General features: G+C 42.8%; 2 protein-coding genes across 2 annotated transcripts; one reads left to right on the forward strand and one right to left on the reverse strand.

Annotated features, from left to right (window-relative positions):
• The first annotated feature begins 107 nt into the window (after positions 1-107).
• On the forward strand, positions 108-8,127 carry PSMD5 (proteasome 26S subunit, non-ATPase 5). The gene is made up of 10 exons (XM_032200312.1): positions 108-311; positions 487-631; positions 1,281-1,394; positions 1,850-1,978; positions 2,718-2,827; positions 3,211-3,353; positions 3,912-4,103; positions 4,954-5,063; positions 5,691-5,831; positions 6,282-8,127. The coding sequence occupies exons 1-10, from the start codon at positions 139-141 to the stop codon at positions 6,537-6,539; spliced, it is 1,515 nt and encodes a 504-aa protein (XP_032056203.1). The 5' UTR covers positions 108-138; the 3' UTR covers positions 6,540-8,127.
• Positions 8,128-9,660: 1,533 nt separating this feature from the next.
• Positions 9,661-11,617, reverse strand: LOC116497003 (putative UDP-GlcNAc:betaGal beta-1,3-N-acetylglucosaminyltransferase LOC100288842). The gene is made up of 2 exons (XM_032200496.1): positions 11,612-11,617; positions 9,661-10,843 (listed from the first exon to the last, which is right to left on the reverse strand). Exons 1-2 carry the CDS (start codon positions 11,615-11,617, stop codon positions 9,737-9,739), a joined length of 1,113 nt encoding a protein of 370 aa, XP_032056387.1. The 3' UTR covers positions 9,661-9,736.
• Between the last annotated feature and the right edge of the window lie 723 nt (positions 11,618-12,340).

Below are 12,340 nucleotides of genomic sequence, written 5' to 3' on the forward strand. Positions count from 1 at the left end.
CAGCCGCCCAATGGCCGCGGGGCGGGTGGCGGCCGCCATTTTGTTTCCGGCGGCGGCGGACGCGAGAGAAGCCCTTAGCAACGGCGCGCGGTTGCTAGGGGAGGCGGCTGTGGCGGGCCCCGGGGCGGCGCGGCCAAGATGGCGGAGGCGGTGGCGGAGCTGCTGGAGCGGGCGGCGAGGCGGGGGGCGCCTCTGGAGGAGCTGAGAGCCCTGCGTTTGGCCCTGCAGGCCGTGCCGCCCGCCGCCCTGCGCGCCCGCCTCAGCGACGACCACCTGGGAGCGCTCTTCGGCCTCCTCAGCGTCAATGATCGGTGAGCGGCCCGGCCTAGGCCTGTTGCTGTCATGCCCTGCTGCCTCCCCTGTCCCCCCTTCCCCTGCTCCCTCAGCGCCTCTTGCTGCCCGCTGTCCCCTTCCCTGGCCTCCTCCGCGGTGGCACGGACGAGGAGGTGGTGCTGAAGGCCTCGTGGCTCTCTCTGTCCCGCCCAGGGAGCAGGTTTCTACGTGTGTTTCCATCCTGGAGAGGCTCCTGCAGGCCCTGGACCCGCTCTACGTGATCCAGAACCTGAAAGAAGAGCTGCAGAAAGGGCTTTTCCACCCCGACGACTCCGTGAAAATTCTCACCATATCTCAGGTACAGGTTTTGCTCCAGGGTGGGACAGAGTGGCATCGTGGGCCAGGCTAGGTTTGTCCCAATCTGTTACTGGTATTTTGTGGCCTAAATTGTGACTAAAACACTACGTCGTGTGTTGTCTGGGGGCTTGTGCTCTTATACATGGTTTTGGATAGTTACTGTGCATTATGTCAGTATATAATGCTTCACGGTATATGTATTAAACGTAATATTTGAAGCAGTGTCTTGACGGAAGTAACTTGTAACTGAATCTTCTGTTTGTTGTGGGCTGTCATGTGTTCTGGGTTACGCATTCTAAGCAGGTGCTGTAGGAACTAAATGTAGCAACGTTTTAATATTCAGGATGCTTGGAACAGCATCAGAAAACACTGGGGAGGAAGGGAGGAAAAGGCTTAACTGAGTTCATATTTGTTGTGTTGTGTTGAAAGAGCAGAAGTGTGTAACCGTGTGGTTTGGGATGGAGCTCTAGTGGTTTCAGGTCCAGCCCTCAGCTTACAGCAGGCTGCTCAGGGTGTTGTCCAGCTGAGTTCTGGGTGTTTCCAAAAATGGTGATTCCATCTGACCGGGTAGCTATTCTAGTGCTGGCATGTCTGTGTGGAAAAACTTTGTTTTGGTATAATTCAACATTGTTGCTTAATATTGCCCTTAGATTGGGAGGATTGTTGAAAATTCGGATGCTGTTAGAGAAATTCTCAACAGTCCTGAGCTGTTACGGCAAATAATAAATTGCATTGGTGGAGAGAAAATAGCAGTGGCTAAAGAGGTAAGCATTGCTTTCTTTTTTTTTCTTCCTTTACAAATGAATGTAGACAGGGCATAGGATGCTTTTTCTACTGTTATTGAAATAGCAGCCTTTGCTCTCCTTTAAAAGGAGAGATCATGTGGCTTGGAAGATGTTGTAATCATGTGGGTGGCTTAAGCCCAGGAGTTTCTTAAATGTGATTTAAAAAACTTTACTCAATCCTGTTATCTTCCAGTAGCTGTTGATGCAAAGATGAACTTACAGGTCTGCATCTGATGCCAGAGGCTTGTATCACAGTTACCATAACTAGCCCTTGTCAGCAATACGATAACTTTCATTGAAAAGTGAATGAAAACTAAAATTGTAGATGTTTAACATGATTTAGTATCTTCAAAAGAACACTTAAACTGTCTGATCGTTCTGGATTTTCTTCCCTTTGTGTTATTCTTATAGTAAGCTACTGTTTTTGTTTACAGGCCATCAAATCTCTCTCAAGAATAGCGCAGACACAAGAGGGCTTAGAGGCTTTATTTGTGAGCAGTTTGTTGAGCGACTTGAAAAATGTCATGGCAACGAATGATGTTGTTCGATACAGAGTGTATGAGGTAGGAATGAGATCGACGTTGTCCTTTTGAATGAAGTTGTCATTCAAAAAAGTTCTCTTTGACTGTGGTTCTGAATTAGTCTGGCTTTCGCAACATGCTTTTAACTTAGCATTCATCACTTTTTAACTGCTTCACAAAGTTTTCTTCATGTTTGTGCTTTGTCGAGACTAGAAGGGAGCAGGAAGGGTACTGCACTGTTGGTCCTCAAGTAATGTCAGAACTTCTCTTTCTCAGTTTATGGTAGGAGGGTGTGAAGAACTGTTTACATCTTTTATTTTGTAACTTGTAGTGCTTAGAACATCGGAGGGGCGACACAGAATGACTAACGATGCAATTAAATGCTTGCCTCTCTGAAAGTGAGGGTAAAATACCATCTGTGATCTCATTACCAGTGGAGGTAAAGAGCTGTTGAAAGCTCAGAAGGGGGAAGAGACAAGATACTAAGCATGTTGATCTAGATATGTATGACAAAAGAGAAATAATACAGTTCAGCTGTTCTAGAGCTTAATGAACATAGCAGTGACGATCTCTTGAAGACAGTTTGAATAGAATCAAATGTCAACTCGGAATGCTATATGAGCCTGTTTCATACAAACATTTAGATAAGGAATTTCATTTTTTCATAATTTAGTATTTAAATAATTTGTGTTATAAGATGTATTTGGTCGTTATTGTGAATTGTTACCATTACAATGTTTTTATAAACCAGTCTTTTTTTCCCCCCTGTGCTTTTATTTAGTTAATTGTTGAGATTTCTTCAGTGTCAGCAGACTCACTCAGTTACTGTGCAAACAGTGGATTGATATCGGACTTAATTGGAGAGCTGACTGGAGATGATGTACTGGTCAGGTATGTTACAGCGAGTTTGATATTTCCCTAATTGCTAAACAGCGATGTTTGGTCTTATTTTAAATAACTCTCTTTAAACACAGTTGTGTTCGTTTCTCATTAGACCCTTTAAGTTTGAGAACCAGGATGAAATTTCTGTGATATGCTGTGGTAGTTGTAATGTTGGGTTGCAATGTAAATACTCCTGGAAAGTTGTCTGTCTTCAGGTATATCATCAGAAAGCAGAGAGAGCTTGGACGAGTACTTACCAGCTGTGGTTTTGTTTTTGTTCTTTGGTTGGTTGTTTTTTCATAAGGGTAGAAAAGCTTCGTATGTTTTCTTAATCTCTCTGTACTTCAAAAATCTGTCTGAAGGAGGCCAAACGAATTTTTTGTCTGTTTCAGAGCTACATGCATAGAGATGGTGACCTCGCTGGCCCATACTCCGCATGGACGTCAGTACCTTGCTCAACAAGGAGTTATTGATAAAATTTCAAACATCATCATCGGTGCAGAGTCTGATCCTTTCTCAAGCTTCTACTTACCAGGTTACATCATGCGTTTCTTATTTCCATTAGTTATTGCTTGTATTCATTAGTATGTTAAACGGGGAGGACTACCAAGCCTGTTCTGGAGGCTCATGAATGTTTGAGTAGTAGAACACATGTTGGGCATGCACAGCGTGCTGCAGGACAGTCTAATACATGAATCATTCATTTAGAGTGGATAGCAAAGGTAAGATCTGAAGAGACTGTACCAGAGGTTTGAGGTTTGTCTTCTTGTAGAGGTTTTTTAAGAAGACAGAAGTTGCATCGTGAATTTAGTAGCTGTTAAAAGATGAATACATCTTGTCATAGAAAAACTGTACTCACCTGGACTGTGCAAAGACTATGTCCAAGTTGTGATGCTGTCTTTTGTAGTCTTAAGCTTCTTTTGGCTTGTTCCTTAGTTCCTTTCACAGTGTTAATAGCATTTAATAGTGAATCAATTAACAATTAAATACAATTATAAGTGAATATGTCTCATGTTCATGTATAGTTAATTTTGACATTCTTACATTGTTGTTACTCCACTCTGAAGACTTTTGTTTTCTCTTGTTCTATCAGGTTTCGTTAAATTTTTTGGGAATCTGGCTGTTGTAGATAGCCCACAGCAGATCTGCGAACGATACCCTGTCTTTATGGAAAAAGTCTTTGAAATGGCAGAGAGTCACGATCCAACCATGATTGGAGTGGCTGTGGACACATTGGGAATCCTGGGATCAACTGTAGAAGGCAAACAGGTTTTACAGAAAACTAGTTAGTATGATTTTTTATTATTTTTTTAACAAAATAGTCTCAGTGTATCATACAAGAATAAGCTGATAATGGTGTAATAGAGAAAAGAACTGAAAAACATTTGTCTAATAATCAAGGGGGTCTCTTCGGATAGCTGTGGTATAGCAGATAAGATGTCTTCTAATAGTCTTGCCAGGCATGGCAGTCTTCATGCCTAGCAGGGAGAATTCTGGTATCACAAGTGCGATTCAAGTTACTCCTTTCCAGTGAAGTGCATCGTATGAATCATCAGTAGTCTTGTAATTTTAGCTTCCTTTGTTTCTACTTTTGGCATGGCCTTTTCACAGGGTTAGAAGTGTAATGGCACATTCCTTACAGGCTGCATTTATTTTCTTAATATAAAATGGTTCAGAGGACTCAAAGTAGGTGATTTTTTTTTTTTTTTTATTGTTTGGTTTTTCTGATTGTCCAAAGTGAAAAACTTTTAAGTGAAAATGTGTGAGCATATAACTATTGCAGCTTTGCAGAATGGGATTGGACATATGTAATCACAAATATACTAGGGTGTGTACTTCCCAAGATGACTCAATTATCTGTGACAAATAACTCCCTTTCTGACGGTCTTTGGATAGTCTAGAGAATGACCATAAAGCTTTGTATTCATCTACTGTAGGTCTGTATGAAGTAAAGAGAATCTTAATCTTTTTATTGTAGTGGATCAAAAGCAATCCTTTCTCAGGTTTTATGTACAACCTTTATATACTCTTTCTACCAGTTAATGTAGTATAGAGTGACTGATATAATGTACTTTTTTCTAAAGTATATCTGAGTTACTTAGAACTGTTTTGTTTATTTTTTCTTTTCCCCAAAGGAAGCAGATTTCAAAATTTGTTAAACAAAATAGGGCACCAGGCAAAGAATGCCCCTACAGAGCTACGACTTCGATGTTTGGATGCCATTTCATCTCTTCTTTACTTGCCTGTATGTTTGTTTTTGTTTTTTGTTTTTAAAATCTGTAAGAATAAAAGAATTGTGTATCTCGTTAACCGTGTGAAAGCTTTCTGCAGCATTTAGCTTAGGTAGTAGTGGCAGCTTTCTAATACTGTGAGTCACTAACTTCACTGTCTTGAAGTTCCCTGGTTTGTTTGTTTGCCTAAAGTTTGAGTTTGTAAGAGACCACGTGTTATGAAATATATTTATAAAACTTGAGGTCAAGACATTGTTAGCAAAGTAATGAGAGTAAATAGCTTAATATTCTCGTGCTTTAAAGGCAGACTGCTCTGACTGTTCTTTAGATTCAGTGACCTAGCTTTAATAATGCAGCTCTAAGTGAGCAGTTCTTATCTTACATTACTGTACTCCAGCACAGCACTTCTCTTATATATTAAAATCAATCAATTTAATTCTGTCATCCAAGCTAAATGAAATGTAGATAGCTATTTCTTCATTCATGAAAATATGTTGAAAACATAAAGTATTTCAGTTTATTTTGATGGTGGTTTGTTTTAAATAACTTCTTAAACTTTTGAACATGTACTCAAAACTTGAAATTTGTTTATAATCCTAACTAAACTCTTTCTTTTCTGCACGTTTTTCTGATGTATGTAGCCAGAGCAGCAGACAGAAGACCTTCTAAGAATGACTGAATCATGGTTCACATCCTTGTCTAGCCAGCCACTGGAACTCTTCAGGAGTATCAGTACTCAGCCGTTCCCTGATCTCCACTGTGGGGCTTTAAGAGTATTTACTGTAAGTTTCTTTGCTTTTAAGGATCAGATAGTGAATTGTATTGTACTCAGCCTCGCATTTTTCAGTGGCGGTCACATGTTGTGTATTTTTTTGTTTGTTTGTTGTGTTTTGTTTGGTCTTTTTGAAGTCCTGAAGCAGCCAGAAATAATGTCATTTGCATTCACCATTTAAATAATGGGTCGTGTGTGCAGTGCTAATTTTCTTATAAACTTTAATAAGTGCTATACTGTAGGTCACTGCTTTGATAATTTACTTAAAACATTAAAGAGAAACACTGCACTGTGCTTGGTTTCCAGTGATAAATACTGCAGAATTACTGTGTAGAATGAATATCCCACTTCATTTTTTTTCTGTTCTTTGACTTTTAGCTTAACAGCCTTCTGTGTAACAGGTTTTTGGGTGCTTTCTAAAATGAGGTGTTCTTCCCCCTCTTTTTGTCTTTGCATATAGGCTATTGCAAATCAACCATGGGCGCAGAAGTTGATGCTGAACAGTCCAGGGTTTGTGGAATACATCGTAGACAGATCTGTGGAACCTGATAAAGCTTCGAAAGATGCCAAGTATGAACTGGTTAAGGCCCTTGTAAACTCCAAAACAATTGCGGAAATCTTTGGAAATCAGAATTACTTGAGGCTTAGGGCTTACTTGCGTGAAGGCCCCTATTATGCTAAGGCAGTTTCTACTACAGCTGTGGAAGGAGCAGAATAATATCACTGATGTCTTGGTTCCCCTTCTTACAAACCATGTTACTGAAATCGATGTTAAGATGTAAGATGTAAAGGCTCTCCACACGGGAGTCATCTTAGATTGTCTCTTTAAAGGAACACAAAGCACTTTGACTCTGTTTGAAATGAGAGTCATGAGAGCAAATCAAAACCTGTAGGGCACAGTGTAATTTTCCACAGAATCTCATGGCAGAAATTCTCTGTGTACTGTCCTGAGACAAGTAAACAAGGCAAGCATTCTATCAACTGCTGGCTGTTTTATTTTGCAGAAATTATCAGTGTTTACTTAAAAACTGTTATTGGGTTTGGAGTTCCTATCATGTTTTCTCAGTAGATCACAGTCGAATTAAAAAAAAAAAAAAGCCAAAAAAACCTTGAGGTTTGTAACCTCCAATGCTGCCATGGTTTCTCTTTTTTAAAAATTTTATTATTACTTTTTTCTATCTGCTGAAGTTGGTCCTTGCATAGAAAACACTTTAGCTAGATTTAGGTCTGCCAGAAGCTCAGGTGGTAAGAAAAAGCTAGTAATATTCTGTCCACATGAGGGAGTACAAACTGGCTTCTCTTCTCTCATCAACTTGCTGGATTTAAGTCTTGTTTGAATAAGTCCTAAATATTGTTTACATTTTATACTGAGGATTACAAAAAAAACAAACAAACAGAAAAAACACTTAGCCCTTTTAAAAACAAGTGAAAGCAAACTCTAGTTTATAAAACCAAATTGGGAGCTTTGTGTCATTAGCTGTCACTTTTCAGCAAGTAAACTGAGCTGCCAAAGGAGCATGAGCTACAAATCTATTTCAGAACCAAATCTTAAACAGTTTGCACTTTTTTATCAAAGATGATTTTTTAATTTAAGTGTTATATAAAAAAAAAAAAGTACCAATTTTATTTACCTGAGTTGGAATAAAAGGGGTAAGAACATTAAAGCTTTCATGTTTAAAGGCATGAACTGAATTAGGAGGCTATAAATGTAGTACCTCATGAGGCTTTGTCTTCTCTGAAGATGCTCAGCTAGCACGTGGGTGAGGTACAGGACTAGCTGGACCACTGGTCACTTTACTGACCTGTGATGTGCTGGTCTGTAAACAAAGACCACAGTGTACTTTATACAAAAGGTTTATATTGTTTTTGCTGAGAATGTAAGACACAAATCTGGGGATAAGTTGCGGGGAGCATAATAAAACATGAATTCACTACTTTGGGGCTTGCTTTAGTAGTGTGTTAAGTCGGGTATGCCTCTATGGGAAGTACTTGCCCTGTGTCCCTGCTCTGCCAAGTGAAATGGGATGATTTAGTCATGCAGTGACCCCTTTATTGCTTGTAGTAGCTTCGGGATGCAGCAGAGGTGATAGTATTGCCCACAAAAAAATTGCTGGCAAGGAATTGAAGTGGGCTCAGAGAAGCAGGGTAGTTGGAGAAAATCTGTTGATGTTTAATAAACTATCTGAATGCAGGTGATCTGCTTTGTTGCTTGTGACCTAATATATACAAAAAGTTGTCATCCAACGTTATACTGCTGCTCACACTTTCATTCTAAATGTGCATAATAAACATCTGCTAGTGGAAAAGGCAGTATGCAGTGTCTCATTTGTGAACTAAGGGAGCAGAGAAATTCAATGAATCTCAGCATCCAGAAAAACTTGAAAGTGCTAAAAAGGAAATGGAAAGGATATAGAAATCCTTGGTTTGCACTTTTATTGGGCAGTTCAGCTTGGTTATTTTTGGGTGGCTTTGTGTGCAGGTAGCTCTGTATGAGCTGTATGCTAAAATCTCAGCAAAAGAAACCAATATAAGCCTTTTCTGCAGTTCATGAGTCTCTTCTGTGCGTGTTTTCAGTAGTTGCTTACAAAAGCTACTGTGTGCCAAGTCTTTAACATCTGTTTTGCATGGTACATGTGCCAAATAAAATATTTTAAAATACACAGAGGTGCCAAACAAGGGGATTTTTATGGATGCACGTGCACTTTTTGTTGAGCTCAGACTCTTACCCCTTGTTATCCACGTGTATTCATTATATGTGAATACATTCCGTCCATAGCCATATGGTTTACATGGTGTCAGTGGTGTATCTTGTACACAAAGGAAAACTCAATTGCATGTCCCTCTGCGTAACACGATGGGGGGGATAATTAAGGCAAAAGCAGAAATGGAATGATGGAGAATGAGGATTGAGGTAATGTGGTAAACTGGGTGAATTTGATTTAAAATCGAACAAAAAAACACCACCAACAACAAAAAATGCACTAATCAGTTGACCCTGGTTAACAAGCAGCATAACTTGATACTTAAGAACCGTGGAGTTTTGGGGCCCACCTCTGATTCTTTCCGTCACACCAGAAAGAGCAGATGGGATCCTCAAAGGTAAGTGTGTGCCTCTTTCCGTGTGTGTCTGTCACAATTCTAGCACATCTGTCCAGCTAATCTTCTGGCTTCTGAAGGAGCTGCTATGGAAGAGTTAATCTGGAGGATGCAGGCATGGGTGGGGTTGTGCTCTCTGACTTGTTCCTAATTTAGGGAGTTTTTACATTTTTAATGAGCGTGGTGTCACCAGCCCACTGGTGGATTTGTTCTGACTTCGTGGCTGACCCCATTCTCCAGCACAACTTCACAGCATGGAGATGGTTGTGCCAGTGTCTTTCTGATGCTGTGTGTGACAAGTACAGCATTGAATTCACAGGTAAGTCAGATTTCTGGTCCGGAACCTCCCTGGGCTGTTTACTTTAGCAATTCCCATGACAATTCAATGTCTGTTGCCTCTCTAAGATGTTCTGCGGTGTCACTGGTACTGCAAAACAGGCTGTTCAGAAATAGCCCCCTTACCTTGGGTGAAGAAATTCCCCTTTGTTACAAAATAGTGTGGAAACAGGTGATGCTTAACTCGCTTGAATCTGATCAAAATACAGGAAGAGTTGTGGGTTCAAGTAGAGACCTTCAAATATCTGGAAAATACACTACAGACCACATTTCTTGGAATACTCTTTACTTACATGCATGTACTGGTATGTACAGGTGTAAGTAGAAAACAAACAATTCTGCTACTGTAACGCTACAGCATTTGAGAACTCATTTGCTGTTGAAGAGAAAAAAGCTAGCTTGAAGAGGAAATTATTACTGACTATGTACAGGGGAAAATGGCTGGTGGAAGAAAATGCAGGCCTCCTTCACAAAAGTTAAATTTTAATCAGCGAAGTGAAGAGCCTCATTTTTTATTCTATCCAAGTTAAACTGTTTGAATTTATCAATATAGGTCAAAACCTTGCAGGACACCAGGCTGTAGTATGTTTCCAGTAGTGAGCAATCTTCCCCATCGTTTGTTTCCTTCCAGTCTTTAAATAACTCATCCTCTTTCACATTGGAAGAGGTAAAAATGAATTTATAGCAGCATCGATTGTAGCTGATGTGCTTTTCCCCAGAAAAGCGAGAGCTGTGAATGGGAGTGATGCCAGCTTTCTTAGCGCAGATTCCGACAAAGATATCAGGGGGCAGTGAAACCGGCACCTCCTTGGCGGCCACGTACACCTTCCGAACAACGTCCTGGGACATGACAAATGCTCTCCCGTCGCAGTAATCTGGGTAAAACTCCTCTGAGTATCGATGGATGGGAACAAAGCCAGGGCTTTGAGGGGCTCTGTCAGGCACTCTTTGATGAATGACCCTCCCGGTGTAGACGTCCTCCAGCTGTGTTAAGCTGAGCAGGTATCCAGCCAGACTTGGAATACCGACAAACATTTCTTCGTCTGTTTTAAGAATATACCTCGCGTGAGGGCAGAAAGTTACTGTCCACTCCACAATCATCAACATCTTCTGCGTCTGTGCCTCGGGCGAATCGATGAAGCTGCCTTCAATAATGTCTCTGTGCTTTTGAGACTCTTCATCGATCTCCAGCTGGGCTGCTACTGAAGCCGGCTTTCCTAAAGCAAACAAGGTAAGGACAGCGTAACCTCTGGTGTCTGTCACGTTGCCCCATGTCTGCCTGATCACGTTGCGCCTCGTCCTGTTTTCTGGGCCGCTGCAGACAAGAACCAGCAAAAATATTTCTTGGTCTGAGCATGCTGCTGTGCTGCTGATGGTGTAGGATTTGGAGAGATTGGCCTTCAGAGGGTCCATATCCAGCTTCCTGGCTTTCTCCCTGATTTCGAGAGTCTTTGCATCAGTGTAAGAGAGAGGTAATGACCGCAGGAAGTATTCCTCCAGTAAATCTGCTCCGAAAAGCAGCATGTGGAAAAGCAAGACGTTAAACAGAATGAAGCACCACTGGTGAGTCCGGAGCCTGCAGAGAGTCAGCTGGGGAAGAAAAGACACAGGCACTGAATGCTCTTGCTACTAGACTGGAAAGGCTTTTATTTTATAACGCCGTTAGAATACATTTTATAGTACATTGAGGCAAAATGGAACCGTGACATTTAGATTTGTACATGTACTAAGTGTAAGGCTTTTTACCTCCTAAAAACCCGACCAGCCCTACTTGTGGTGCAGTGAGATCTCAAGCTGAGAACATTAACATGCTGTAGCTTAAATGGCTCATCTCTGCACATCCACCTGGGGAAATACCAAGGAGTAACTGACTGCTCTAATGCTTTCTGGGTGGTTTTAGCCTGTTACTGAAGGCCTGAGCTCCTAGTGAGGACCTGTAAGGACAGTATACATCCTCAGATGAGAGCCTTGGCGCTTGGTCTGACAGCACCTTGTGAGACCTGGCAGGGCAAGAGGGGAAAGGGGAATCTGTGGCCCCGTAGTGATGGAGCAGGACTGAGCCCATCTCTGCCCAGGACCGACCCCCGACCCTCCTGCTCCTTGGGTGCTGCTGGTTCAGCTGAGCCCCCTCTCACTAACCCCAAGGAGGGGTTTTGCTGAGACCCCTGCACTGCCAGGCTCCAGCTCAGCCTCGTGCCATCGTGCACAGCCATATAGGCACAAGACTGTGTTTTTGCTGCTCCCCTTCCCCTAACACAAACAGCAGCTGCAAGCCCAACCTCATGGAGAGGAGGGAGCCCAGAGCAGGCACCCAGTAGATGCCTTGCAGCGAGGCTGTGCCCAAGCCCCAGCACTCACCTGCATGGCTGTGGGGAGCCCTGCGTGCGGTGGGCTCCGCGTTCCCCTCGGAGGCAGCTTCTCCCCGGCAGCAGCGCGTATCTGGGGCTGCAGGATTGAGTTACCGCCCGAACCCGCACACGGCGGCTTCCACCTCGCCTGCCTGCGGGGAGGAAAGATGATCCTGGGGGCGATCGTGTTGCAGCTGCATGAAGCACAAAGCAAGCGAAGCCCGAGCTGTTGCCTTTATTAACTCCCAGCCTTTAAGTGGGGCTTGCGGTAAAGTCTGAGGAGTAACAAACTGAAGCCACTGCTGGGGCCACCTTGGAAAAAAACAAGTCCCTTGGCTGCGTTGAGCTGTGTTAGGTCTGGCAGTTGGTTGCTGTTTGCCTGGGTTTTTGTTTTTCACAGCTGGGCTGTGTTCCTGTTGGTTCCTCACCCCTGTTCTGGGTGCTCTGCCCCTCCCCAGGCAGAGGTTTGGCACACAAAGCTGCTGTAGGATGAGGTCGGTCTATCCTGGAGCTGGGAGCACCCTGTTGGTGGTGGGGTGACCGTGCAGGCATCTGGAAGGGCTCCCTGTGGGCATAGGAGATGCCCTGGGCACTTTGGGGTTTGGGTGCTGCTGGGCCAGGCTCTGCAGTGTCCTGGGGGCAGGCTGAGAGGGGTGGGGGAAAGGGATTTTCCCTGTGCTGGGGTTCTTGTGAGTCAGGGAAAAGCAGGGCATCATTTGATGCCGGCGTTTTTCAGTGG

The sequence above is a fragment of the Aythya fuligula genome, chromosome 19 (assembly GCF_009819795.1).
Source record: "Aythya fuligula isolate bAytFul2 chromosome 19, bAytFul2.pri, whole genome shotgun sequence".
NCBI lineage: Eukaryota > Metazoa > Chordata > Aves > Anseriformes > Anatidae > Aythya > Aythya fuligula.

Excerpts from the sequence above, each read along its gene's own strand:
- PSMD5 (XM_032200312.1), top strand. The coding sequence starts at position 139 with ATGGCGGAGGCGGTGGCGGAGCTGCTGGAGCGGGCGGCGAGGCGGGGG. Across the intron at positions 1,395-1,849 it reads AAATAGCAGTGGCTAAAGAG|GCCATCAAATCTCTCTCAAG; the intron begins GTAAGCATTGCT and ends TTTTGTTTACAG. Across the intron at positions 3,354-3,911 it reads CTCAAGCTTCTACTTACCAG|GTTTCGTTAAATTTTTTGGG; the intron begins GTTACATCATGC and ends TTGTTCTATCAG.